Source organism: Sminthopsis crassicaudata, chromosome 2, assembly GCF_048593235.1.
Source record: "Sminthopsis crassicaudata isolate SCR6 chromosome 2, ASM4859323v1, whole genome shotgun sequence".
Classification (NCBI taxonomy): domain Eukaryota; kingdom Metazoa; phylum Chordata; class Mammalia; order Dasyuromorphia; family Dasyuridae; genus Sminthopsis; species Sminthopsis crassicaudata.
This window is the reverse complement of record NC_133618.1, coordinates 448,516,034-448,543,884: the sequence shown is the minus strand read 5'-3', so window position 1 is coordinate 448,543,884 and position 27,851 is coordinate 448,516,034. Positions and strand designations below refer to the sequence as shown.

At 35.7% G+C, this 27,851-nt stretch overlaps 1 protein-coding gene across 3 annotated transcripts in view; it reads right to left on the bottom strand.

Annotated features, from left to right (window-relative positions):
- Window positions 1-9,982: 9,982 nt before the first annotated feature.
- RPN2 (ribophorin II) overlaps window positions 9,983-27,851 on the bottom strand; it is a 50,873-nt gene continuing 33,004 nt past the window's right edge. Inside the window, exons 10-18 of one of the 3 annotated variants that reach the window (XM_074292673.1) lie at window positions 26,712-26,803; window positions 25,000-25,114; window positions 21,529-21,723; window positions 19,980-20,066; window positions 18,549-18,644; window positions 16,849-16,924; window positions 15,647-15,776; window positions 13,539-13,632; window positions 9,983-10,346 (exon numbers count right to left, since the gene is read on the bottom strand). In XM_074292673.1, coding sequence (XP_074148774.1) covers window positions 13,581-13,632; window positions 15,647-15,776; window positions 16,849-16,924; window positions 18,549-18,644; window positions 19,980-20,066; window positions 21,529-21,723; window positions 25,000-25,114; window positions 26,712-26,803 — 843 coding nt within the window. In that variant the 3' untranslated portion in view covers window positions 9,983-10,346; window positions 13,539-13,580. Of the gene's footprint in view, window positions 10,347-11,805; window positions 12,077-13,538; window positions 13,633-15,646; window positions 15,777-16,848; window positions 16,925-18,548; window positions 18,645-19,979; window positions 20,067-21,528; window positions 21,724-24,999; window positions 25,115-26,711; window positions 26,804-27,851 lie in introns of those variants that run through there. The other 2 variants (XM_074292672.1, XM_074292674.1) reach the window with 2 other exon arrangements.

The window sequence follows — 27,851 nt, the reverse complement described above, 5'->3', positions numbered from 1 at the left end:
CTAGCTTCCCAGCATTAAGATATAATATCTGGCTCTAAAGAATGAAAATTGGTGAGAAACCATGAAAATCTGCCCAAGTAAAGCTTGTACTTTTTAATTCAGCTCTGTATTAGATCAGATAAATTTTTGGAGATTCCTTTGGAAAGGTTTTTTTGTTTTTGTTTTTGTTTTTTTTTAAATTATATATATTTCTCTCTCCCTCCCCCCGTTACAGGAAAAGACAATTTAAAACATTTATTTTTTTGGAAAGGTTTAAAAACATTTTTTAAAATCCATTAATCAGCACTTTTTTCTTTCTCCCTCCTCCGCCACCAAAAACCTACATAAGAAAACTTGGGGGAGAAGGCAGGGTTTTGACGCAGTAAAGATGCTGTAATAGGTTTTTAAAAATTCATTCTGTGCAATGAGTCGACATGGGCACTAGGCTCTGCTACTAACTATCTGTGTGAATTTGAGGAAGTTATTCTCTAAGTTTCAGTTTCCTCAATGAGCACATTATGACTATGATTTTTTAAATCCCCTCTACCTCTGGGCTTCTCATTACAAGACTAAGCTTACCAACCATGAGATGTTTGTTTAGTTTAGTAATCCAACAAGGTAAGAAAAGTTCTCTTTGCCCTTCCTGGAGAAGATATCTTCTAAGATTCCAAGATAATGTGCCCTTTTGCTCTCTATCACCTTCTGTACAAATGAAGCCAACTGACTCTACTCAGACTCAAAACATCCTGTTTCTCCTGTTGCAGTTATGCTTTTGAGCTAAATTGTAAATATAAATTAGAGAAGGTGGCTTTGTACTCCCATTTCTGTGACCAAGTAGGATGTTGGATGTTCTAAATAAACTCATCAAATAGTAATTTGAGTCTTCATCTCCTTCCGCTGTGTTTGAATCACTGAATGTCCAAGTTAGCACAAAGTACACATTATAGTACATGGGGACAGTTACATAAAGGAGGGAGATGTGTATTCATTCATTCATCCATTTATTCATTCATTCCATAGCTATTAAACTTCTCCTTCATATAACAAGGCTTTGTGCTAGGAAGTAATTTAGGCTCAATTTAAGGGGAAGCTTAACAATAAGAGCTCCATGTTAGGAGTGGTGGTATGTGTCTGTAATCCCGGCTACCAGGGAGGCAGAAGCTGGCAAGTTTTGAGTTCAGGAGTTCTGAGCTACATTGAATTGTGCTGGTCAAGTCTCTATATTAAACTTGGCAGTAATGTCATCAGGCCCAGGGGGGGAGGTACTGCCTCCACCACTCCCCTGCCCCACCTCCCTGCACTAGGTTGTATAGCCTGCTCAAGTTTATAAAGAGATCAAGTCAAAGGTCCATGTTGATCAGGATCAATAAGCAAGATCAGGGCCGTGAATAGTCCCTCCAACTTTCATCCTCACTGAAATGGGAGGAGCCAGGCTTAAAAACTCCCCAAACTGAGAGCTCCTAAAATGAAGTGGGCTATCACATGAGATAGTGGAATTCTTTTTTTCTTTTTCTTTTTAAAACTTCAGATGTAATATTAAAAAGCAACTCAGACAAAGCAACAATAAGAGAAACAGATCCAGAAAGACAGAAAGATAGATAACAGAGGTGAAAAGAGACTGAGATAGAGAGACAGAAAGAGAAAGGACGAAAGGAGGGAGGGAAGGAGAGAGACAGAGGATACACAGAGGAGAGCAGAGAGAAGAAAAGAGATGGGGTGGCGAGGAAGGCAGGAAAAGGGAGGGAGAAAGACATAGAGACAGAGAGTGACAGAGAGAGGAGGAGAAGTAGGGAAGGAGAGAAGAAGGAAGGAGGGGGGAGTAAGAGAGGGAAAGACAGACAGAGACAGGGACAACACAGAGAGGAAGGAAACAGGAGAAGCTACCATTTCAAACCTGGGGAATCTCTAAACTGATCAAGGTTGGAAGAAAAGGCATTGGGATGAGGGGAAGTGGTGGGATGAGAGGAAAAGGCTAGTTGAGTCTTATTCTTACTTCCTCTGAGTGAAACATTTACAAAAGTCTATCTGAATTGGGAGAAGAGCATTCTTTCTCCCCACAGGAATCTAGAGGGAAACGGGGTCTCCTAATAGGAATTTTTTTTTTTATTATATATATATATATATATTTTATAATATTATCCCTTGTATTCATTTTTCCAATTTACCCCCCCTCCCTCTATTCCCTCCCCCCGACGACAGGCAATACCATACATTTTACATGTGTTACAATATAGTCTAGGTACAATACATGTGTGCGAATATCATTTTCTTGTTGCACAATAAACATTAGAATCCGAAGGTACATGCAACCTGGGCAGACAGATATTAGTGCTAACAATTTTCATTCCCCTCCCAGTGTTTCTTCTCTGGGTGCAGCTACCTCTGTCCATCATTGATCAACTGGAAGTGAGTTAGATCTTCTTTATGTTGAAGATTTCCACTTCCATCAGAATACATCCTCATACAGTATCGTTGTTGAAGTGTACAGTGATCTTCTGGTTCTGCTCATTTCACTCAGCATCAGTTGATTTAAGTCTCTCCAGGCCTCTCTGTATTCCTCCTGCTGGTCATTTCTTACCGAGCAATAATATTCCATAACCTTCATATACCACAATTTACCCAACCATTCTCTAATAGGAATTTTTTAAGAGGAGGCCGAAAAATTACTTTTCAGGGATACTGAAGAAGAGAATCCTGTTCATATTTGGTTAAATGATCTCTGAGGTCAACATCTGAGATTTTGTAATTCTGAGCCTTCAGCATAAAGGTATGGTCGACAGGCAGCTAGGTGGTACACTAAATAGAACACTGATCCTAGAATAAGAAGGACCTGAATTCAAATTCTGCATGACATATACTAGTTGTGTGACCCTGAACAAATCACTTAACCCTAATTGCCTGCCCTGCACACACACACAAAAAGTATGATTGAAGTTGTAGGGATAGGTGAACTCACCGTGGGATATTAGTGTGCATGGTCAAGGGATAAGTATTGGGAGGTAGAACCTAGAAGAGACTGAGCAGGATAGGATCAAGGGCATAGATAGGGGGATATATTAACTTTATAGTTATTGATATTTTTCAATACTTTACATACATAATCACTGTAAACACATTTATATACATGCCCAACAACCCTGAGCATTTGAAGTACCTATTTTCACCCTAAATGAGAATAGATGTTATCACTCTTTTTACAGATAAGGAAACTGAGGCCCAGAAAAATTAACTTATTTCTTTGAGCTTATACAGTGAATCATATTTACTTCAAATCAATAACGAGGCTTAGAGATTCTAACAACATAAATATTGTAAACATGAAATTAATACCAGCTTTAGAGACAAAAGTCTTGATTCTAGATTTGGACACTTACTATCTATGTGTAGATCTTGGGTCAAATCACTTAATCTCCTTGGCCCTTGGCTTCTTCATCAATAAAATAAAGGGGTTAGATTAGTCAATCTTTAAAGTCCTTTCCAACTTTCCATCCTGTGATCCCATGTGCTTTCATAAGCCCTCAAAGTTGCAATATTTGCAAGTCTTAAGTGTTGAGCTGAAAACAACAGCATTTCTAAACTTTTCAAAGTGCTTGCATATCTCTTAGTCCCACAAGAGCTCTGGAAGTTCATATAAAGGGGCTTTGCAATTGTAAATTATATATTTTATGCAATCCAAGAAATCTTTTCACTCCCGACCCACTGATGTTTCCACTTCCTGTCCCCTATGAACCTATCTACCCCAGCAGATCATAATAGATGTTCATCTGCAGTAAATGGAGGAAATTTATCTTGGGAGAAAAATATTTCAAATTATTAGATACTTTGCTGGAGTGTGAATTAGTAAGGCCAAATCTTTTTAGGGAAAGCCAAAACTCTTAATCTAAACGAACATGTCTTTTCCTGTATCTAGGACTATAAATGGAAGATATCTCAGAATCATTATGACATTTAAGAGATCATTGAGTCCAAATTCTTTTATTTCACAAAGGAAGAAACTGATGGCTAGAAAGTTGACTTGACAAAGTATGCAGAAATAGTAGTAGTATCAGGACCAAAATCAAGATCTCTTTGATCCTAGACCTATCAGTTTTTTTATTTTTCTATGTCTTCAGGTAACAAGATTATGGCAATTTAAAATTCTTTTAAATAACATTTTTTCCCTATTAGATGTAAAGAGAATTTAAAACATTTAGTTTTTAAAATAAATTTCCTCCATTGGCTGTTCCTGAAGATAATATGTTCCCAAGCCATTATCTGGAGTTTTCTACTTTTGTTGCCCTTTTATTGTGATCTGCTGGAGTAGGCATGTCTGTCAAGGACAGGTAGTAGAAACAGCAATGGATTGGAAGTGAAAAGATTTCTTGGATTGCATTACAGTTTTGCTATGAGCTTCTTCTATGATCTCATTCAACTATAAGTTCCAAATTTTCTTCTTCCCTCCTTTTCCTCCCCTTTCTCTAAGATGATAATCAATTTGATATGGGTTATGTATGTGCAATCATATACCACATATTTCCACATTAGTCATGTTGTGAAAGAAACAGACCAAAAGAAAAAAGAAGTGAAAAATAGTATGCTTTGATTTGCATTCAGATGATCAGTTCTTTCTCTGAATAAAGATATCAGTTTTCATCATGAGTCCTTCAGGATTGTCTTAGATCACTGTATTGCTGAGAAAAATAACAAAGTAATTTAGAGAAATCTTCCACCTGTATAGATTCATCAATGTTCCACTCCCTTTAAACCTCTTCTGATCTTCTCAGAAGACCAAATTGGTCCAATGATCTACTGACCACAATCAATTTATATTATAATTGAGCATCATGATATAAAAATTTTACTAAAAAACTTTGTGTTGGCCAATTTTCCATTTTATTTACAAAATCCCCAAACCCAGTCTCTTTTCCAAATCTGATATCTTGCCAAAGAAACACCATTAAGCCATGACTTGACAAATTTTTTAATTAGGAACTTTAAACACCACAAACATGAACATTTTAATATATGAAGAAGAGAGCTGTTTATGAAACAATGAATTTGCTTGCACATTTGTTTTTTTTTGTCAAATTTCTTTTGGAAGTTGAATTCCAATGAAGTAGTTTTTGATTGTTTCCTTTAAAGAATTACTTGAAGGATCATATTAGAAAGACCAATTACACTAACAACCTTTTAATGCTTCACTCTTGACAACAGAGTGAAAGATAAGAATTAAGGGAGCAATAGTGCTACAGGTTACTCAGCCTCCTGTAGCTGGTTCCTCAGTGGCTGTGATGAAAGCAAGAAGGGAGAGCAGTCTCAAGAAACTTCATGAAGTCTGAAGGAAAGCAAGACATTTCTGAGAGTTGAGAATGAGAATTTAATGAGGAAGTACTGCAATGAGTCAGAATCACAAAGCTCACAGGTCCATCTCTTGTAATCTCCTTTCTCATTCTCCACACATACCAGATATTATCTAATCATTTTTCTCTGCTTGTACCTACATGAGCAAAAATGGAAGGTATCAATCTAAGTTTTTCAAATGAAACAATGGCCACCAGAACCCACATTATTGAGCTCATGAAATGAATTTTTTAAAAAAAGGGGTGGCAGCTCAAAAACAATTCTAAGTATAATCATAATTATTACTATGCCATAGTAACAATAATTATATAGTTATACAATTATTATTGCAATGTAGCAAGCTACATTATATACTATATGTAAATACAACAGCAACATATGCTATATATAGTACAATATAAAATTATACAAGTATAATTATTACAATTAATAACTATTCTAATTGCTATCTTATAAGCCTTAACCTTTTTCTATGAACATGGGCATTTTCCCCATTGTTGGATATTGGAACCATTTTATTAGTGATCTATTTTCTATTTGTTTCTAAAAAAAAAAAAAATTTAAATCTGTGAAATATACAACTCTCTCTCTCTCTCTACATATATATATATATGTAGGGTTTTTTTTTTAACATTTTCATATTGGTCATTTTTGTACAAGACTTGAATAAAAAAAAATGAAAGAAAATTTCAGTATGTATTCAGACAGTATCAGTTCCTTCTTTTGAGGTAGATAGAATTTTTCATCATTAGTTCTTTGAGATTGTATTGAATCATTGTATTGTTGAGAATAGCTAAATAATTCACAGTTCTCCACTGTAATATTGCTGTTTCTATATACAATGTTCTCTTGGTTCTGTTCACTTTGTATCAGCTCATATAAATCTTTCCAGTAGTTCTCAAGTCACTCTTCTTGTCATTTTTTTGTTTGCTTTTCCTTTTAAATTTTCTTAAATTTTTTATCTTATCATTATAGCCATTGAGGAACCAGCTTATTGAAGCTTTTAATTTTCAAAACATAAGCAAGGACAATTTTTCACCATTAACCTTGCAAAATCTTATGTTTCAATTCTCATCCCCCAATATATGTTAAACATGGTAAATATATATGTAAATCCAATATAGGCATACATAGTTATATGATTATTTTGGTGCCCAAGAAAAATCAGATCAAAAAGGAAAAAAAATGAGAAAAAATAAAATTCAAGCAAACAACAACAAAAGAAGTGAAAATGCCATGTTGTGATCCACACTCAGTTCCCAGTCCTCTCTCCATTACAAGATCATTGGAACTGGTCTAAGTAATCTCACTGAAGAGAGCCATATCCATTAGAATTGATCATCACATAATCTTCTTGTTGCCGTGTACAGTGATCTCCTGGTTCTACTCATTTCGCTTAGCATCAGTTCATATCTCTCAAGGCCTCTCTGAAATCATCCTGCTGGTGTTTCTATTAGGCTTTTATCCCAGAGATCATGTGCAGAAATGTTTGTGACAGCCCTTTTGTAGTGGCAAGAAATTGGAAACTGAGTGGATGCCCATCAATTGAAGAATGGCTGAATAAGTTATGGAATATTATTCTACAAAAAATGAAGATCAATTCTGATGGATATGGCTCTCTTCAACAATGACATAATTCAAACCAGTTCCACTTGTTCAGTGAAGAGAGCCATCTATACCTAGAGAAAGCCTGTGGGAACTGAGTGTGGACCACAACATAGCATTCTCACTCTTTTTGTTTTTTCTTGCTTGCATTTTATTTTGCTTCTTAAAATTTTTTTTTTTACTGGTTTGATTTGATTTTTCTTGTGCAGCACAATAACTGTATAAATATGTGTGCATACATAGATTTAACCTTTTTTTTTTTAACCATGTTTAACATATATTGGATGACTTGTCATCTAGGGGAAAGGGAGGGAAAATTGGAACACAAGGTTTTGCAAGAGGTAATGTTGAAGAATTGTTTACACATGTTTTGAAAAATAAAAAAGTTTAATAAAAAAAATCATTCTGCTGATCATTTCTTATAGAACAATAAGGAACATGCAACTTTCAAGGAGAGAACTGGTCCTTCAGGAAACATGCAATGTTACACAAATGGATTTTTCTCTGAACAAGGACAACTACTTCTAATTGGCTAAACACAGAAAGATTTCCATACTGTTCCCAGATAGTCCTAGTGCTCCTGGAAATAACTATATTTACCTAAAAGCCTACTTCCTTTGCCAGGGAAATGAATGAAATATAAAAGAATTTGACATGTTTATTATATGCAAGCACTAGGAAAAAAAGAGTAGAAAAAGCCAAACATTTAGAGAGAGACAAATCACCAACGAATTTGGTTGGTCAGGACTGCCAGAAAAGCCCAGAAGAACCTCTCACCTAAGGGTGAGCTGACAAGGAGAATGATAAGGATAAGACTATTTAGATTATATCAGCAAATCAGATGGCAGTGTTGAATGTCTGTAAACCAGGACAGATGGTAAAGCTTAGAAGACTTTAAAAAGACAATAGCAAGTCATATGGAACATAGAAAGAGAGAACAAGGAATTTTTAAAAATTAAAAACAAAAATTTTTATTGTAAACTTTAAATATCCAAAACCACAAAAATTTTAATATGCAAAGAATAGAAGAGGGCTCTATATGAAACCATAAATCTGTTTGGATAGTGTGCTTTTGTCTTAATTCTATATTAAATTTAATAAAACCAAACAGCCTGCTGAGCTTCTTTCTGCTTTTATGTAAATTAGTTTCACTGTTGTAATTTAAAGGAATAAGGTAATTTAGCACCACACAAAACAGTAAAAGGTCAATACTTTTTTTGGAAAGGGAAACTCAAGATCCAATAAAACAGATCTTAAAGTTCATCTGCAAGTGTCCCATTTGTCTACTTACCAGGGGATACCCATGCTGTCTTAATCCCCACAACCCACTATCCTACTCAGGCCAAATTAAGTTTCAAAATGCTTCTTTCACCCCCTAGATCAAAATTTCTGTTTCTAGTATAATTGCTCTAAGCTGATGTTAAGAGGAAAGCCATTTGATTACAAAAAGAATGTACTCTTAAGTATGACTTAATAGCCCGATTAATCCAGAGGTTAATTTTTTTTTTTTAAACTTATACCAATTTATTTGGGGGAAGAGGAATTTTTTTTTCATTTTCTTTAAAAAAATCCAAACAAATCCAATATGTAAATCTTATTTTTATACCACTTTTCTAAGCATATTCCTTCCTCCTACTCAGCAAGTCAACCTTAAAACAAAGATTGAAAAAAGGTAGTTCAGCAAAACAAGCACATGAATTATGTCTGACAGAACATGCAATATTTCACACATCCATAATCTTCCACTTTTGCAGAGAAGGTGGTAAGAGGTTTCTCTACTCTTGTCAGGGATTCTGGTTGGTCATTAATTATGTAGTGTCCAATTTCTATTTTTTTTTATTATGTTGTGACAGTCATTGCTTATGTTGTTTTTCTGGTTTTTATTTACTTGATTCTTTGTATTAGTTCATGTAAGTCCTAAGATCACAGCTTTTGGAGGCCATCAAGTTCAAACCCATCACTTTACAGAGAAGACACTTGTACCTCAAGCTCACAGAACTAGTATATGTTTGAGGCAGGATTCAAGTTCCTAAGACTTTTAGTGCCCTATTTATCACACTCACTGGCTTCCTTTACTTCTCTAAAATTTTCAAATTGTTTTTTTCTCATATCAAAATCATATTTTGGAATATGCGGGCTCCCTATTTTTGTCTTTGCCCTACCTTGCAGTAGTATTTATGGGTGTAAACAATTTGTGTTAACGTTATGCATTAATTCCAAACTGCCACTCAGCATTCGTATACTATGAATTTTTATATGGTGGATTTTTGGGAAAGGCAACTGAAGAATTTTAAATCTTAGGAAAAGGTTTTTGGGCAAAGGGGGCTTTTCCAACACATCTGAAACCATATCATACAAAAAACTACTCTGCTTAGATAGATAAGCTTAATTAAAGCTTCATGATACCTGTTCTTGGGAAGGTTATTGCAATTGCAAAGTGATTTAACGTGATTTAATACAAAGACCCTGAGATTTAATCAGGAGTTTGATCAGGAATCAGAGAATGGAGTTCAGATTCTGATTCTGTTACTCACTATCTATGTAACATTACATCCCCTCTGAGCCTTTGTTCCTTTATCTATAAAGAAGTTGGACTAGATATCTTCTGAAGTCCTTTCTTAAAGCTCTAAATCTATGAGCCTATGATCTCACCTTTATTGATTAGAACAAAAGGGGACTCAGTTAGAGAATTCACATGGCCTCTTCTGATTTGGGATCACGGACAGTACCTACCCCATTCACCCACAAGCTATATTTGTTAAAGCAGAAATCATAGCTGCAAAAGTTAGATACCAGACTCCAAGATACAACTGTGTCACTGAAGGAGGATCATTTTGGGTAATAAAAAAAGGAAGGTAGATTTTACAGGAAACTCTCAAACCTAACAGAAGAGAATAACAGGGTTTACATGAGATCCAAGACCAGAATTCCCAAAGTAATGCTCCAATTAACTTGCTTAGTTTTTCTGTCAAGCAAAGTGAACTACATATCTATGTGATAAGCACAATAGAAATCCACCACCCCACAAATATGTGGAAAAAACTCTCAGAGGTCTCCATTCCTCTCATCAGACTCTTTATTACAAATCACAATAATTAAGACTTCAAACATTCCAAAACTCAACATCTGGGCACTCTTAAGAAATTCATCACAGCCTCTTGATAGTTGATGACCACAATTTCAAAGGAACTGAATATCTGGGTTCACAGAGAGTTGCTCAACAGAAGAGTGAAAAAACAAAAGACAAGCAAAAAAAATACAACCATAAGATCCTAGACTTTTTTTTTGTTTGTTTGTTTTAAACAAAAATTGGTTCCAAGTTCCACTCTCCAGGATGCAATTTGTTCCTTGGTTTCTATTCCATGGAACATTCTTTTAAGCTTTTAGATTTTCCTTCTTCCTTCTGGTACTACTGTGTTGCTCTGGAAAAAGAGGGAGAGAAATGCAAAATTATCTCAGGTTTTAATTTGCTGTTGCAATTCCTACTTAATGACAACCAGGTGACCAAGCATCTCTGACACTGAAAGATCCTGGTTCTTAAGATCATAAACACAGAAGATAAACAAAAATGAAGAATGGGATGTGGAAACACAAAGAGACAAGATGTCACCAGTAACACTACACCCAATGCATTCCCCCAATACAGGATGAATCTCAACCAGAGGAAAAGCAAGAGAACAGATGAAAAGGTTAAAGAATATTTGGCCTGAATCTTGTTGATTCCAACTTGCCAAACAATATCTTATGTATGGAAGCATTAAGGGCTTCAAAATCCCCCAGAATTTGCCACTGGACCAGTCATGCTTCCAAGCCAAGGAAAACCTGGCTTCCAGGAAGGGAAACTGGCTCACTGAACAAAATCTCATGGGAAAAATACTCGAAATTTTACTATGCAATCACAATCCCTCCTTCCCTGTGGCCCTTTTCCCAGTTTGTAAAAGTAACAGGAAAGTACAATAGGCAACAATTCCAGCCCTGGCTATGGCCACATTACCAGTGAGGTATATAAATTCAAGAGACTAAGTCAGTCCACCTCTGTCAAGGAAAAAGGAAAGCTCAGAAGAATGCCATCCTCCACTCTGTAGTTCTCCAGAGCACTGAGGATTCAACATTATGAAGATTCAATTACAGAAAGGGGTAGGAATCTAATTCAGAAATAAATTCTAAGGGCAGGCACGAACACTTAAAATTTTTTCTGTAGGAAACCACAAGCAACCAAAGGGACAGCCAAATCCTATATATCTAGGAGACGCTCCATTTTTGGTTTGGCTTCTAATCCATCCCTTGTTCCTAAAGCAAGTATCAGAAGAGATGGAGTGTGTTCACATAAAAAGTAGCATGCAGACAGCAGCATGGGCATGCAATCTGAAAGCATTGTTATTCAACAAAGCATTTTAAAAATCCCAATGTTTCTAGCTAGTTTATGGGAAAGTGAAGAGAGAATAGGATAAGCAATGAAGAGGGAGATAATGGGAAGTGTATATGTGAACAAAATAATTTCTTGGCTAAGAATTTCTGTTTAAAAACTGTCTGCTGATGCCTGAAACTCAAATATTTATCCAAGAACCAAGAGTGGTAGATTGATTTCCCCTGAATAACAGAAATGGGGTAGGGGAGAGACAAGAGAAGGGAAAATGAGGGGATTAGAGGAGGAAAGGGGACAAAAAGATATTATCTTTGAATCTTAGGAAATTTCTTCCACCTATTATCTCTCAGTGCATGTTAAAGCCATGAGGAAAGCAATCTGAGAATACAAAGATTAGCTTTTCAAGCCAGGATAAAGTGGAGAAGGCACCACTAGATTCAGCCAGGTACTGAAGGCTTCTAGGTACACTCTATTTTGCTGCTGATCTGCATTCCCCCCCAACCCCCAAACTATAAGTTAAAATTCTATCTCTATGCTTCCCCTACCCCTCCTGACTATGATCTCTGTTCCTAACCTTGGCTTAGCAACCCGACTCCGCTCTCCAGTGTTCCTGATGTTGCCTTGGCGACCTGATCCTGATCTCCTGTGCTCCTGTCCTCGCTTCCTGTTTGCTGCCTCTGCTTCACTCCAGAGCCTGCTCTCCGGATCTCCGACCCCGGGTTGGTTACCTGACCCCGACTCCTGATTGTTCCCTTGGATTGACGATTTGCTTTGACGTTCTCGACCCTAACTCCAATCAATTAATTAACCAACAAACATTTATTGAATGCCTTCTATGAACAGCACTGTTACCCTCCCAAAAGTAATTTAGAATCCTTTACCCTTTGAGTACAAGTAAACACAGAAAATACTGTCAATCCAGACTAAAAAGGACACAAATATAAAGACCAATAACTTTTCTTTAAAATCCCAAATTCAACTCAGAAAATTCCCCAAGTACAAATGATCAAGTTAATTTCCTTCTCCCTAAAGCTATCTAAGCTTACACAAAATTAATATGTGAGAATCAAACTAATGCCTCTTTTGCTATTATAGTATATAACAGGAAAAACAACAAGGACTTCAATTCCAGTACTTTGATTAGCAGACCATTCAAACAAAAGAAACAGACTAAATGACAAAACCAAGAAGTCTCTCTTTTTGCAGTGAGGGCTGAGGAAAAACAGGTTAGATTCATAAAATAGGATAAGGGGTAAAATTCTATGTTGATCTCTTCTGGAGGGTGGGACCAAAAACCATATTGCTTCAGCCTGGCTGAGAGAAAAGCTTTCAGTACAAGCAACAACTACAGTCAGGTCTCTAAAATTCAACTGTCATTATACCTTTCCTTCCAGTTATAGGCCTATTGTAAGTAACTGACCGATATAATGTCAAACAATTGCTTCTAGCCCTTGGAAAGGGATCCCATTAATGACCTAAGAATGAAGAAAAGGTTTTAACTGGATGTTTTGGAGTCACAGGAGATAGACCAGGCCACTCACTCCTAGCCATTTTCTGAATAATGGGAACCTATTTTTTGATTCCAGCTTTGCTATCTAGTCACCTTTGCTTTTGTGGTCATCAGTCCTTATTCTGTTGTCCACTTCACCTTATCAATACAATTCACTGAGACTCAAGATCTACAGCTGCAAAGTGGCCAAAAATTTATAACAAGTATGAAAAACACTGCCTGGAGAAGACTACACCAGCAAGAGCCACTAACTAAATTTGGCCCTTATTAATATGCAATGCTCTTTTTCACAAACACCAATCACAGAAAAGATTCACCTCAAATACTCTTAATTCTCATTCTGACACAGTCCTTAAGAGTTCCTTTTGGTATTGAAATGGGGTCCCCTTAAGAGGTGGTCAAAGTTTAACTCCACTTACACTGAGACGAATTCACTATACTGTGATCAGCAAGGCACCCCTTTATAGGCACTAAACACATCCAAAAAATGAAGGGTAGGAGAATCATAGCATCCTTCATATATCAGATATCTGGACCAGTTTGGCACAGGTAATGTGGCAACCTCTAAAGAATGGCAAACTTGGGGAGGGGCAGGGGTCATCATGATCCAGTCCCAGACTTATCTAGCATATTGGAAAGAAATTTCAAATACTGCTTGGGCCCAGGAAGTGAGGGAGGTGAGAATTAGATGGAACAACCAACATGCGTGAGGCAGGTAAATTCAGAAAGGGCCCTTACTTCTGGGAAGAGCTGGTCATTAGTAAGACCCCCCCTTTGGGTTTACCGTAGTGTCCTATATTTTGCCAATCTACTGCTCTGTTCTGCAGCGATCCTGCCAAAGGAAAGAGGGTTTGAGAATCAAGAAAGGATAGTGAGGAGGAGAATTAAGCAGAAGAAAGAAAAGGCACACACACACACACACACACACACACACACACACACACACACACACACACCCACATCCACCAGAGCTTCCATTAGTATCACTCATTTTCTAGTTGGAATCGAATTGTCTCTCCCAAGTCAGCACAGCAGCCCTCTGCCAGGATTATACAGTGAGGTAAGGAGAGCAAACCCCCAAGTGAAACACTCTCCTTCACAGTCCTGCTTACTTTGCCAGGGAACTTTCAAAAGAGCAGTGTTTTCACACAATAATGCATTCCTGCTCTCTCTGAGATTCTACAGAGTAAATCAAAAGAGAATGCTAGTCTGTTTCAAAAATTGCTTTGAGTATTCAGCTCCCATCAAAAGGCAAGGCAAAGGTAAGTAAAGCTACATGAAGGAGCTGGAAAGGTGAAAAAAAAATGCTGAGTGTTGAAGCTAAGGGAAGCCCTGGAGGAGTTCAGACTATTACAGGGAATCTACATATATTTCTCTGCCCAATGCTCCACAGTAAGACAGTTGGAAGACTTACAATAGAAACTTTGGCAATGATAAGACATTCTATTTTGTGTCCTTTTGTTAGCCTTTCTGATGTGCTAAACAGTAGCCAAATTAGATGAGACACTACTAAATCTAAGTACCAGCCACCCTCAGACTAGCATATATATATACATAGACCCAAGTGAATGGGAAGAGGGAAAGCACTGTACTGTACCCAAAAAACATGATTATTTTTACCTTTATCTGACAGCCTTTAGTTGACTGAAATAATCCAAGTTCTAACAGACACAAACCATACAGAAAGAAATCTTTGTTGTTATATTTGCCTTAAATCCAAGTTGCCATCTATCTGGAATCACCACAAGAGCTGGCAATTAAAGGAACAGGTGAATTTGAGTCTGGAATGCCTCAGGACAAAGAAGTGGCACCCCCTGAGAAGAGGGAAGACCTTGATTCAGTATTGTGGGGACTCCTTACAGAACATGGGAGGTTCCTGGGGCTGAGGAATAGCAGGCTGCTTCTGGGAAAGGGACTTGATAAAAAAGCAATGAATGTAGCTTTTACTTGGAAGGGAGAAAGTAATGCTCTATCAACTATCTCAAGGTCTGAAGGGAGAATCTCACAAAAATGAAAAGGGTGAAAGTGGGGACATGACCTGCTATAATTCAATGGTATGAGGATGGCAATTCTAAAGGGCTTAAGAGGGCAGGATAACTGACACTCTGCATATAAGAAACCTCTCAGGTTCAACAGAGGAAGGGAAGAGAATGTTTATATGTAGTGAATTAAAGCAAATCTCATGCCAGCTATTCTAAATCCTTTTAATCATCATAAAGTAATTATTCCCCATCCTCATTCTAATCACTAGACAAACTATTGAGGTTTCAATATACTTAATGCTGATAAGAAAATGGCTTTTCTGACAGTGATTATAGCTTCTACTTCTAGGCTGGATCCAAGTGTCAAGTACCTTATGTATGTAAAGATTTTACATAGATAGATAGATTATATGTAGATATATAGATATCTACATCTATCTATCTATCTATATATCTCCTATCTTTTCAGAATATAGAGTCCTTATCCATCAAGTCTTAAGAATAAAACTAATTCTATTAAATCAACCCAAAAAGCAAGTTATCTCTAGTTTATTTTCTCTATACATGAATATTTCATCTTTTTTTTTTCTTATTGTCTTTTTCTTCATGCTTCCCACCTCCCAACATACATTGATACTAACAGTGATTCACCCTGATAATAGCTGACCACTAGAAATAGGCAAAGTGCAGTCTGTTTGAAATGTCACAAGTCATTGTACAGGTCCAGGTCCAGGAAACCCCCAGTAGGGTTGGCTATTAAAGAGCCGATGAAACTATAAAACAACATTATTTTATAAAGAGATACCAATCCCCATCGTGGTTCTTGTCCTCTTTCAGAATGCCCCCCACCTCACCCCACCTTACCTCTTTACTGCTTTGTAGGCCAGCATTCTGTTGCCTGCCAGGAATGTGATGCTCCCCAAGATGGCTAAGTACTTCAGGGTTTGGAACATGTTGAGCTGAGTCCAATAGACATACATAAGGCCAAGCATAGCTAAGAGAAAGGATATGAATATCAGGTATCAAAGGACTTTAAGAACTTGTTATGGTAGTGATGACTATAAAAACAGTAACCTTGTCTATACTATAACTGCAAAAAGACATGGAAAGAACAGAGTGGCGTGATGTCACAGACCTAGGATTTGCCACTCAGCAGTGTGACCTCAGACAACTCATTTAGACTCAGTTCTCTCCTATGAAAAAGGATGATAATTATTCTAGTATTATCTAATTCCTAGAAGAGCTGTGAGAATCAAATGAGAAAATGAATGTGAAAGTGTTTTGAAAATTAAGAACATTTTTGCAACAAGAAAATGATATTTACACACATATATTGTATCTAGGTTATATTGTAACATATGTAAAATATATGGGATTGCCTGTCATCAAGGGGAGGGAGTAGAGGGAGAGAGGGGATAATTTGGAAAAAATGAATACAAGGGATAATATAATAATAAAAAAAAATTACTCATGCATATATACTGTGAAAAAAATTATAAATTTAAAAAAAAAAAAAAGAAAATTAAGAACATTTAGATGAAGGCTCCTTGTAGCCCGATCTGGAAAGACTAAAGGTATTTAAACTTAGCTTAAAATCCCTATATGTTAAAATGGTGTTTTTATATATGGTTTGGATACTAAACTCCCACTGCAAAATCAGTTCACTTGGCTCTGAAATAGTTATTTTGAATAGGTAGGCAGACACTTTTGGCAAATGAGAAGATCACTGCAGTATAGATAGCCCTGGGAAACTCCATCAACACTTTTCATGTAGGAAGGTGGTTCAATGTAAAGATATAATAATCTCCTGAAATGAACATGGCTATTAAAATGAAGGTAAATGGTTTGCCTAGAGAAGCCTACTATAGAATGATGGCTGCTATAAGCTGATGGACCAAACAGGTTTATCACCATATTAACCATTATAAAAGGCCAGGAGGAAGAAAGAAATGTTATTCTATTAAGTCATTACAGTTAATAGGTTGTGAGTTCACTTAACAGGGCTTTTGCCTGTGCAGTATGAATGTCATAAAGGTGAAGCAGAATTAGCTGTCTGGAGCACTTACCAGCATGTCCCAGGTGAAAAATAATAGTGCTGGGAGCAAAGGTGAAGTTGGAAATGTTGGCCCCAAGCCGAATCCACTGCAAGTTGGGAAAACACACATTAAAAAGACATTAAAATATAGGTAACATATGGTCAGTACCATTACTAATCCTTTCAACAATCCAATGGGCTTAAAAACCAGTGGTCAATCTGGAAAGAAGGAATTTCTCCCAGTGGGGAAAAAAAAAGGTCATAAATTATCTCATCATAGACATGGCACTAGTTCATTATGTCTGCTGGCAAGGCATCCCAACTTTCAGACATAAAGTTACAAAATCATAAAACTGAAAAGGCTAGACAATCACTTAGATTAAAACACACACACACACACAATTGATTCCAATCCTAAAAATTTCCAAATACTGGATAAAGGCAAACTCAGTAATGATAGGGTTTGCTACAAAATCAAAATCGTGCTGTTTGCTCCCCAGGATGTACAAGTCAATAAGAGCCATTACTAAGCTTTTCACACTCTGGTTCAAGTTTTTAAAAATGCAGAGCATACCATTTAGAATTTTTTTTTTTTTAAATTATCTAGACCATATAATTTTGCAGAAGAAAGAATGTAAGGAACATTGCATACTGGTCTTCAAATTCTTTTCTTTTCTAATCCTTGTCATTGTACAGATGTATTTTTATATAGTTCAATCAGTTTATATATATTACTTTGAATTCTGTTCTTTTCACTTCCTTTATATATAAAATATTCAACTCAACAATATAGTCCACCTGCTATTTTTAATAACTACAAAGTACTTCCTAATTTGCTTAACCAATCTTTTACAGATGAACATTTGTTCAATTATCCCCTATATTAAAATCCAACTCAAACCTTAAAACCTTGTTAACTTCCTAAGGTTTTTTAAACATTCCCTCTTAGCACCCATCTACTCCTGACCTTTATCACTAAATTCAATGACTTCATTTTCCTCTATTTCACCTTAGACCCTGGCTTGGTTTCCAAACATTATATCCTTCTGGCTCTCAAATTATTTCTATGTCTTTTCCACTTTCATTTAATGGAAGCTTTGTCCCCAAATCTCTACCTGCACTTGCCCCTATTCTCCCTAACAATTTACCTAGTACCTATATTTTTTAAAATTTTAATTCCTTTCTCAAATATTTAAAGCCCTCATCAGTCTCACTTTAACCTATTATTCTAACTTTATTTCTTACCAAACTCCTCCACACATACTATAGCATGGTCTATATGCAGAAACTCCATGTTTCTACATACTGATATCCTTTTCATTTTTCAAAGTCCAACTCAGGTATCACACTTCCTGTGAAGCATATCTACTGTAGTTAAGATAGATATTTTGTTCTCCTTACTGGAAAGTGATATCTCCCTTGTAGCACTCTGTAACTCTTTCTTTGCACATATCACATTCTAATCTGGGTCACAATTATTTGTGTATGCCATATATTACTACTAAATTATAAACTCCTTCAGGGCAGGGATTACGTCATATTTCACCTCTGTATTCCTGGTATATTATAATAAGACATAATTTCTTATTCAATTAATTGTTTATGTTTGTAAGTCACTGCTGCCGCCTTTTTTTTTTCCCCCATAAAAGAAAAGCAAGTATACTTTGGCAAAGTCGCTGCTTTTGACTCATCCTCTAAACACAAACTATTATGTTAATTGTGGCTACTTACCAGAATGAAGAGCAAAAGTAAGGGGGAAAGGATCAAGGCAGTGAATGTGTTGGATACTACGGTGGGTGGTCTTTTCTCCGGCTCTCTAAACAAGTGCTAAAAATAGAAGATACAGCAAAAACTTAGTACATGCCCTTTTCTACAGAGAGGACTATTTTACATAATATTGGCTCTTTTTATGTCATATTGAGGAAATCACTTTCTTTTTTCTAGACTCTAAAATGAAAGAATTAAACTAAATGACCTATAAATCCCTTCAATGTCACCACAGATGGTTATATCACAGTCAAGTGCCTTAGGTGTCAAGCTACTATAACTACAAATCAACTGGACCCTGACTTCATCCAAGCTTAATTTCTAGTTGAAGATCATCTTCCTTAAAGAACTATATGGTCCCCAGACCATAATCCCTTCTGCCAATAATTCTGTCAATGGAAACAAACAATAAAAGCAGGTGGCCATAAATACACGACCCCAAAAGCTCTTGGATCCAAGATGTGCTGGACCAGTTGTGACCAAATTTCTACTAAATGTCTATTTCCTTTGCCTTTTGCTGTAGTGAACCGGTCCTAAATTGTACTATTAATATCAGTGAAGTTTCTAATCACAGGTATTCTCTTTATTATTCCTCTACAGGAATTATAAGTTATTTTTTCTCTTCCACTCTTGTCTTTCTTGCAGAATTAAACATCTTTCTTCCTCTTAATTTTTTGGTCAGGCTATTACATATATCTGAGAACAATACTCTAACACACTTCCATTTCTTAAATTTGCTGCTATATTTCTATCTTGCCAGGCACTCCAGCTCCCTCCAGCCACGGCTCCTTCTGCTGTATTTCTTTCCTAAATCTCTCTTCTGTTATATTGTGCTAAACATCATCTACTCTTGATACTCACTACTACTGCTCACAGATTTAATCTCTCCTCTATGCATCATCAATGTGAGACCTCATATTTGTAAAGTGTTTTCTTAACTCTTCAAAGTATTTTGACATCCAATGTTTCATTTGATAATGTAAAACAAACAGGGATGGTGTCATTCCCTCCTGTTTGACAGAAGAGAAAACAGACCTAAAGTTGTTATTTGATTTGCCTAAAGTCATATAGACATATTGTAAGAATCAAGGCTAGAATTCAGGGCTCCTGATTCCTAATCCTGCTTTTGTGCCACTAATACATGCCTATCTCATTTGTAAGCCATCCCAACCTTCCACTATAGGGATGTAAAAAGAGAGCATCCTAAGAAGATCTACAACACATGGATAGCCCTCAAGGATAGAGCTTGGATCCCTGTGATAGCACAAAACATTAATAGCAGAATGAGTTCAGTGGTTTATTGCCTTTCTACTCCTCAAGCCTACTGGCTAGGATTGGTTCTCTTCCCCAGTGCTTATTCACCAAGTCTAAGCCTATTCCCTTGTTAACACATACCTGAATTTCCTGTTTAGGAGTGAAAAGGTTCTTTGAAAGGATAGTAGAAGGAGCATCTTCTTCAGGGAATTTAATGACCACATCAGCCTACAAAACAAATATATACAATTACAACATTCATAAAGATAGAGAAATGACAGGTCAAATTTTTCATAGAATTAACTATTCAGATCTCTTCTCCACTATAGTGGGGAAAAAAAAAAAATCAAAAGTAGTGAGGGGATTAGCCCACAAATGAAGACAATCTTTTTAAAAGCAAAATCACTTTCCAAACATTGCTTTGCATCCCTCCGACTGAAAGGTGATGAATCCAGACTGATATATATATTTTTGGACATAGTCAATATAAAAATTAGTTTTACTTGATTATACACATATTACAAAAGTTTTGTTTTGTTTTTTTTCTTTTTCCCTCCTTTCTAAGCTGAAGAGAACACAGGAGAATCAGCAAATAAATTATTAATTGAAAAAAAAAATAAGTGAATGCTTTGGAATTTCTGCCTAGATAGAAAATGAAAATACAACAGTCATACTGTCTACCATAAGAGACAAATGACTATCCACCCACAGCTTCCCAGACTGAGGCCCCAATCTACTTTTCTAGCCTTATTTCCTTCCTCTATTTTCCAACCTGAACTTAACTGTTTTAGCCAAACTGGACATCTTGTTCTCAAAGTGGATTGTACTTTCCCATCTTTGTTCACAATCTTCCTTCCTCTCTAGTTTTTCAAAGCTTAGGTGCTTTGAAATCCAACTTAACAGTCACCTTCTGCACAATAGGACAGTCCCTATCCCAACATTGACCTATTTACTGTTTACATATTGAAAGGAACCTGGAGAGTTCAGCAAGAGCAGCCCTCACAGGGGCCTAGTAATCTCACCTGCTGAGGAACTAAAGACCACTTGACATTTCTATCATCTTGCCAGCTGACCCCTCTCTTAAGAGATACCATCTCATTAGAATGGGAGGTCTCCAAGGCAAGAACAGTCTCAATTCTGTATTTGTAGCTCCCGCACTTAGCCCAGGGCTTAGTATATAGTAAGCCCTTGATTAATATTTTTCTATTCTATAAACTTTCCCTGAAAACTCCCAATCAAAAAAATTATCTTTCCTTCCTCAAATTCCTTGAGCATTTTTCGTCATTCATGCAGCATTTAACATGTATGTTATCATATGATATAGGTGATTATTCATGTTATTCCTCCTCCCCTAACGCTAACCCCATACTAAAAATTCCTCAAGAACAAGTTTTTTAATACATCTTTATATCCCCAAAGTGCCTAGCACAGTGCTTAACACATAACTGGCATTCACTAAATATTTATTGAGCAAATAAATTAATCTAATTAGACTATCTAAAAATCATCCTTATTTGGCACTTTGTAGAATAAAAATTCCCCCTGTAGTCCCACTTTTAACCTATAACCCAGGAAAGAACAACTTCACTCTACTGAGCATGATAAGACTGCTCTCTGCAAAAATGGTCTCATTGCAAATTTCCTTGTGGCTGGATCATAATATTGGGTTTGGGGGTTCTGCGACACATACCACATTCCAGAGGATTGGATTCTCCAAGGTGGCATCTCCAATGATCAAGTAGAGGGTGTAAGTACCAGAGGCAGAGTCAAACTCACTCTTTCTTTCAGAAGTATCCAGTTCAAACTTGTACACATTCTTGCTATCTGGTTCAGCAACGAACACCACTTCTTGACCAGTTTTCTGGTTGTGGAGACGGACAAATGTCTAGGGGGGAACAACAAAGCCACCTTTTATTGAGATTTTCCAAAATGTCCTTGAGTCTGACATCTAGTCAACAAGGCTTAATTGTTTGCTTTATCATCACAACAACAGGTCTGTGATCTGTTACAGAGAGGTCTAACAGAGTGGAGCAAGTATACAGACTATCCTGGTGACAGTCTGACAGCAATTTGAAACAGAATTGTTCAAGCTCTTGATAACTACAATTTTTCCTTTCTTCTTCCAGTCTTTTTGTTACTTCACTGCATAATAAACTTTCATGGAAGGGTAAGAAAAGAAAGAGAAAAGAGGCAGGACTAATCAGTTCATCATTTCTTATTTTCTAGATTTGTTAGACTTAAATTTAGTGATTTTCTATTAGACACAATCACAATGAAACACTGGTTTTATTAAATTTTTTGTTGTTGGCATACAAACAACAAATTCCCTTGGCATAAGGGAATCTTCCATGAAGAAGTGACAAATCAGAAAATGATCACAATATTAAAAACAAAACAAACAAACAAAAAAAAAAATCCACCACCCTATTTTAAAACAAATAGAATTCATCCAGGCTAATCCTATTCCCTGATATCATGGAAAACTATATAAGGTCACCATGACCAATGTAATTTTATATAAAATATCAAATATGATTGCTTAAGGCTAAAGACATTTTAAGTTGAATTTATTTCTCAAAAAATTTTAATTTCATTGTTACTTTTCATATCATATTCTTCTGCAAATATGTACCTTGCCCTTTCCTACTCAGCAAGCCATACTTTGTTACAAATACTTTAAAGGAAAGAAAAATGTAAATAAATTATAAAATACATGTATAAAACCCCAATCAATCTGAAAGTCTATGTAATAGTTTGCATCCATAGTCCCACACAATGGCAGTGAAGGGAGGGTAAGCACATTTTCTTATCTCTTCATAGTGCAAAGCTTAGTTGTTATAATCACACAGCATTTAATTATTTTGCTTCTTAATGTTTATATTAATGCAATTATCATGTAGACCATTTCCCCAGTTCTTATTTTACTTTATTCAGTATCAATGCATGTAAGTATGCCCAAACTTCCCTGAATTCTTTTCATTTCTTATGACCCTGTAAAATTCCATTTCACTCTATGTAACAAAATTGTTTAGTCATTTTTCAATTAGTGGCCAACTACTTTGCTAAAATTCTTTGATGCCACAAAAGTACTATGAATATTTTGGTGTATATATAGGACTTTTCTTTCTTTTACATCTTTGAGGTAAATTTTATCAAGACTCATTTTATCTTCATCTCTGACTTAACTGCAAGATGGTAAAGATGTGGTCCATTGTTGAATATTGATTATTAAAGTATGCTTGTTCCCTATTAATATCCTCTTCAAGGATAATCTTGATTCATGTAGAGATGGCTTAATTTTGTATAGGTGGGAAATGAGGTAAAAAGGTTGGCTAGTAGTTATTGATGTTCTCTCAGTTGCCTTTTTTTTTTTTTTTTTTTTTTAACATTAATAAGGCTAACATTTTTTTTAAACATCTTTGACATCTGTACCTCCTTCAGCTCCTTTGAGTACAGACTCCCTGAATACTCTCACAATTGTAGTTGTGTCACCCACCACTAGCAAAGATGTCATCTATGTACACAGGATCCAATATGGTTACTTTTTTGTCTCTACTCTTATTAGTGACATTTCTACCTTTCTTCGAAAGCACATCTGGGTTCTTGTTAGAGTTCAAGTATGGTAATTCCACTGTTATTAAGGATGAAATTAGTTTATATTATACATAATAATTTTTAAAGATTCTTTCCATTTTTTTCTGTTCTTACCCTTCCATTTTTATCCAGATAAAGGATGATCTAAATGTGAGAGCCTGAAATAGTGACCACAAAGTAGGATAAACTACTAATAAAGTTGAATCTCTTCAATCTAGATATTACTACTATAAATGAAGCCAAAAGAAAAGAAACTGCAGCTAACTGGAAGATTGTTCATGAGGAGAGGCTTAAAAAACGTGATTTTTTTGGATGCCCAAAGGCATCATGAAACCTTATTTCATGTGATTTTGAATCATCTCATATTGTTCATATCCATAAGTATTTGCAAAAATAAAAAAATAAATATTTGCAGCTTTAGGCCTTACTCTTAGTTGCAAAATATAAAAAAGGTAGAGAAATTCTAAGAACTTGATAAAATCCTCCAAACTAAGTCAACTTACACTCTAATATTTGATAACTTTGATGCAAAGATGGGGAAAGGCAGAAGCAGTGAGAAATATAAAGGAAACCACATCCAGGACAAAGAGGTGAGAAAAGACAAAGGCATATGGACGATACAAAAGTCTTGAGCATTTATATTACAAATATTTTCTTTGATAAATTGGTAGGCAGTGGACCTGGTGAACACCAAATGACACTACAAAAAACAAAATGAAATATTTTAACAGAAAAAGATTTCTTATTTGAGGCAAGAAAACAATTATCCTTGAATCATTTCTGTATAGCCAGAGCAATACTATTCAGAACAAAGATCAGAATAAGTAAAAAGCAAGATAAACAGGGAAAAAGAGATATGGCATAAATAGGAGCAATTCAAATCTTGGACACTCAAATAGACAAGTGATTATGTAAACCTGATCATGAGAAATATCAAAAATTATAATAATTTTATATGGAAGTTTGGCCAGGATAAATCAACTGCCGTAAAAAGGTGTCAAGGGAACCCTAACTTGATTTACCTAACAAGTTCAGAAAGATATGACTGAGGGGAACATCAGTTTAGAATACAAAGTATATGTCTGCAATTTCCTCTAAGAGGATACCTTCCTCTCTAGAGATCCCCATTAACTACTAAATCTCCTTGACTCTGGACATCTTGAAATGAATCCAACAGCCCCTTCATTTTTCTGTTTTTCAATGCTCTACCAATTTTTCTTATTCCATCAAGTAGACAGCTTCAATTATGTGCTAACCTTTAACACCCAGCAATTTTCCTTCTATTAAGAAAAGCATGCTCTAAGCAAAAGGCCTGTAAGCTCTAGTGAAAGAAAGTAATAAAGTAGGACTGAAGAACAAATGGTTCAATTTATGGTGGATTTTCAGGGCACTTGGAAAACACTTGGAACTAGGTTGCCTGAATTTTTAGATTTTTTTTTTTTTTTTTTTTTTTGCTATTGTATTAGATCTGTCGAGGCTATCAATTGCTAATTTTTAAACTTAAGAATGCTTTTAAATAACCTCTACTTAAAGGTGACACCAGAAACTTGGTGTGTTTTTTTCTGACCTGATGAGGAGTAAGCTCAGCCCCAGTGTTTACATCAACCAGCTGAAAGGACAAGGCAAAGTTCTGATGGCTATCAACGGTGAATGAACCCTTTCCTTTAGCTGGGTAGGCCACCCTGAAAGAGAGAAAAACAAGGAATAAGTTTTAAGAGAATCTGTACCAAGTATCTAAAGTGGGTATTAATACTTTTTATTCATTTGGTAATAAAAATCTGAAAAAGAGACTATATAGATCATTTAATCTAGGGGTTCATATATTCATTTAAAAAAAATTCTGAGAACTACTTCGATATAACCAATTGTTTTGTAATCCTAAGTATTTTAGTTGATGCCTTTAATAAACATTTCTTTGATGGGGGTGGAGAGTCTGATACCTTCACCTTGATCTAGTCCAACTCTCATTTCACAGAGGAGGAAGCTGAGGCAACAGAAGCTAGAAGAAATGACATAGCTTCAAATTATACCTCTGAAATTTACTAAATTTGTGATCTTGCTTGAGATACTGGATGTCTCTACACCTCCGTTTCCTTATTCATAAAATGAAGATTATAATACTTATCCCACTAACTCATAAGAAAAGTCCTCTGAAAATCTTAAAGTTTTACACAAATATGAGCTATTAGTAAGCATTAGAGTGAGGTGTAAGCTCCAACAGACACTTAATCATTGCTTGTTATTTGAGTAGAGATAAACCAACTCACAAATCCACTCATGTCATTTTGCTGATCAAAACCCCTCATTGACTCCTTACTGTCTATTGTATAACGTTTTTTTCTGCTGGTGTTCACCACCTAACCTAAACGCAGGTACGGCAAGTGCTGGATTTGTAATTAGAGGACCTGGGGTAGAGTTGATTCTCCTGCCTGCCACTTGTGAGACGTTGTTCATATCACTTCATCTTCACAGAACTCAGTTTTTTCATCTGTAAAATGCAGGGCATGTACTAGATGACATCTAAGGTCCATTCAGCTCTAAATCTTTGACCCCTTAAACCTACTTTTCCAGCTTTTGCTTACATTTTTCTCTATGCACAGCTGAATAGGACTACTTATGGATTGTCTTCCTCAAGTTGGAATACTCTCACAATGTTTTCTATGCTTTTTCCCCTTACTGCCTCTTGAATTCCTAACTGTATTTGAATACTCCCAATTAAATGTTTTTTCCTGACCTAGTCCTTAGTTTGTAATGACAGATGACTTCCTGGGAACTTACATAAAATTTTTATTTTGTACAACAGTTATTTGTAGTACACTTGCAGACTATAAATGATACAATAAGAGATGACTAAGTTATATTCTGTTCCCTTCTGTAGATGCTTCATAGTTAAAATTAATGTTAAAATTATTGAACAGGCTCTAGAACCCTTACCTTTGTTTCTAGTCCAACTGTACTTTCCACTAGGAAATTCTCAAAGGGAAAGTTTCAGGGACTCTTGATTTTTTTTTTTTTAAATTGCCTATAAGGAATACTAGGGCACCTAGAGTAGAAGGGGATCCGCTAAAAATGTGTCTCCGCCTGGGATCCACAATGCACTGAGGCAATATGTTCTGGAATACAGTTAACTACATTCTACAAGACTATTAATGCAGCAATGAAATCATAAGGGGGTAGGATGTACTCAGAAACCCCCTCTAGATACTACCACACAAATTCAGTTGGCTGAACATTAGGAGGCAGCCCTGAGGGTTTTGTATATATCCCCATTATATTTACCGTGTGGTTTTAGGTGCAATGCTCTGATCTTTATCCACAGTTGAAAGATCTACATTTGTGATACCAACTTCAGTGGAGACCTTGACTTTGAGCTATAAAGAAACATATGAAATAGTCTGCTGTTAGACATATCAGAAAGAATATTAATTTCTGAATTCTCACATTTCTAATTGAAAATAAAGTCACAAAATGGCGTCCTACTTGCTGGTTATCATAACTGAGACAATTAATAGAAGCCGCTTTCACCAGGCCTTCTATCTTAACTAGGCAACAAATACTTTACTAATCAAAGAATTTCACAACTCTCAAAGACAGAAACATGGAATCCCTACAACATGCTTCTTAACCCTGATGTCAACTCTCCAATTAGAACATAATCCTCAGCAGGGTAGGTCACTGGAGCTAAAGGAAACATTTAAGTAAAATTCTTGTATTGAGTATAATGTAGGCCTAATCCTCATATCTTTATTAATAGAAACAAATATTTTTCTCATCATTACTATGGCAGAGTGTTGGTAATTATAAAAATACTCTTAAAGACCATAACTGTTTTTAACCAAAAAAAAAAAACCAAATTAATGACCTGTTCTACAAACATGTGGCATAAATAAGTGGGATGAGGAAGGTGAACTCAGTTCTCTAGATTTTCATTCATTATTCTGATAACATAATCTAAAAAAAAAAAATTGTATTAAGATCTCAATTTCAAATCACCAAGAATTCCCATTATATTGTCACTTATAACAAAGATTATTTTTTAAGATTTTATTTTTAGTAAAACAAATGATCACACTGAAAAAAATTTATTATTATATAAAAGGTTTCACATGTATGAACTCTCACCTCTGCAAAGAAGTGCCTTTTATAAATATGAATAAGTTATAATAATGTAATACACTCTGTGGATAATCATTTTGTGGTATCAGAATAAATAATTCTAGATAATATAGCCATACTCAAAAATGTACCAAGAGCAGACTGTTAAATCCCATCAAACTTAAATTATCCTTTAAATTCTAACAGTACTTATTTAAAGATTTTTTGGTTATAACTTTGCCCAACACCAATATAGGTGATTAAGATTACCTACCAACATTAGGATTAGAAACAAATGAAGACTCCTACTACCTTAGCTCTTTG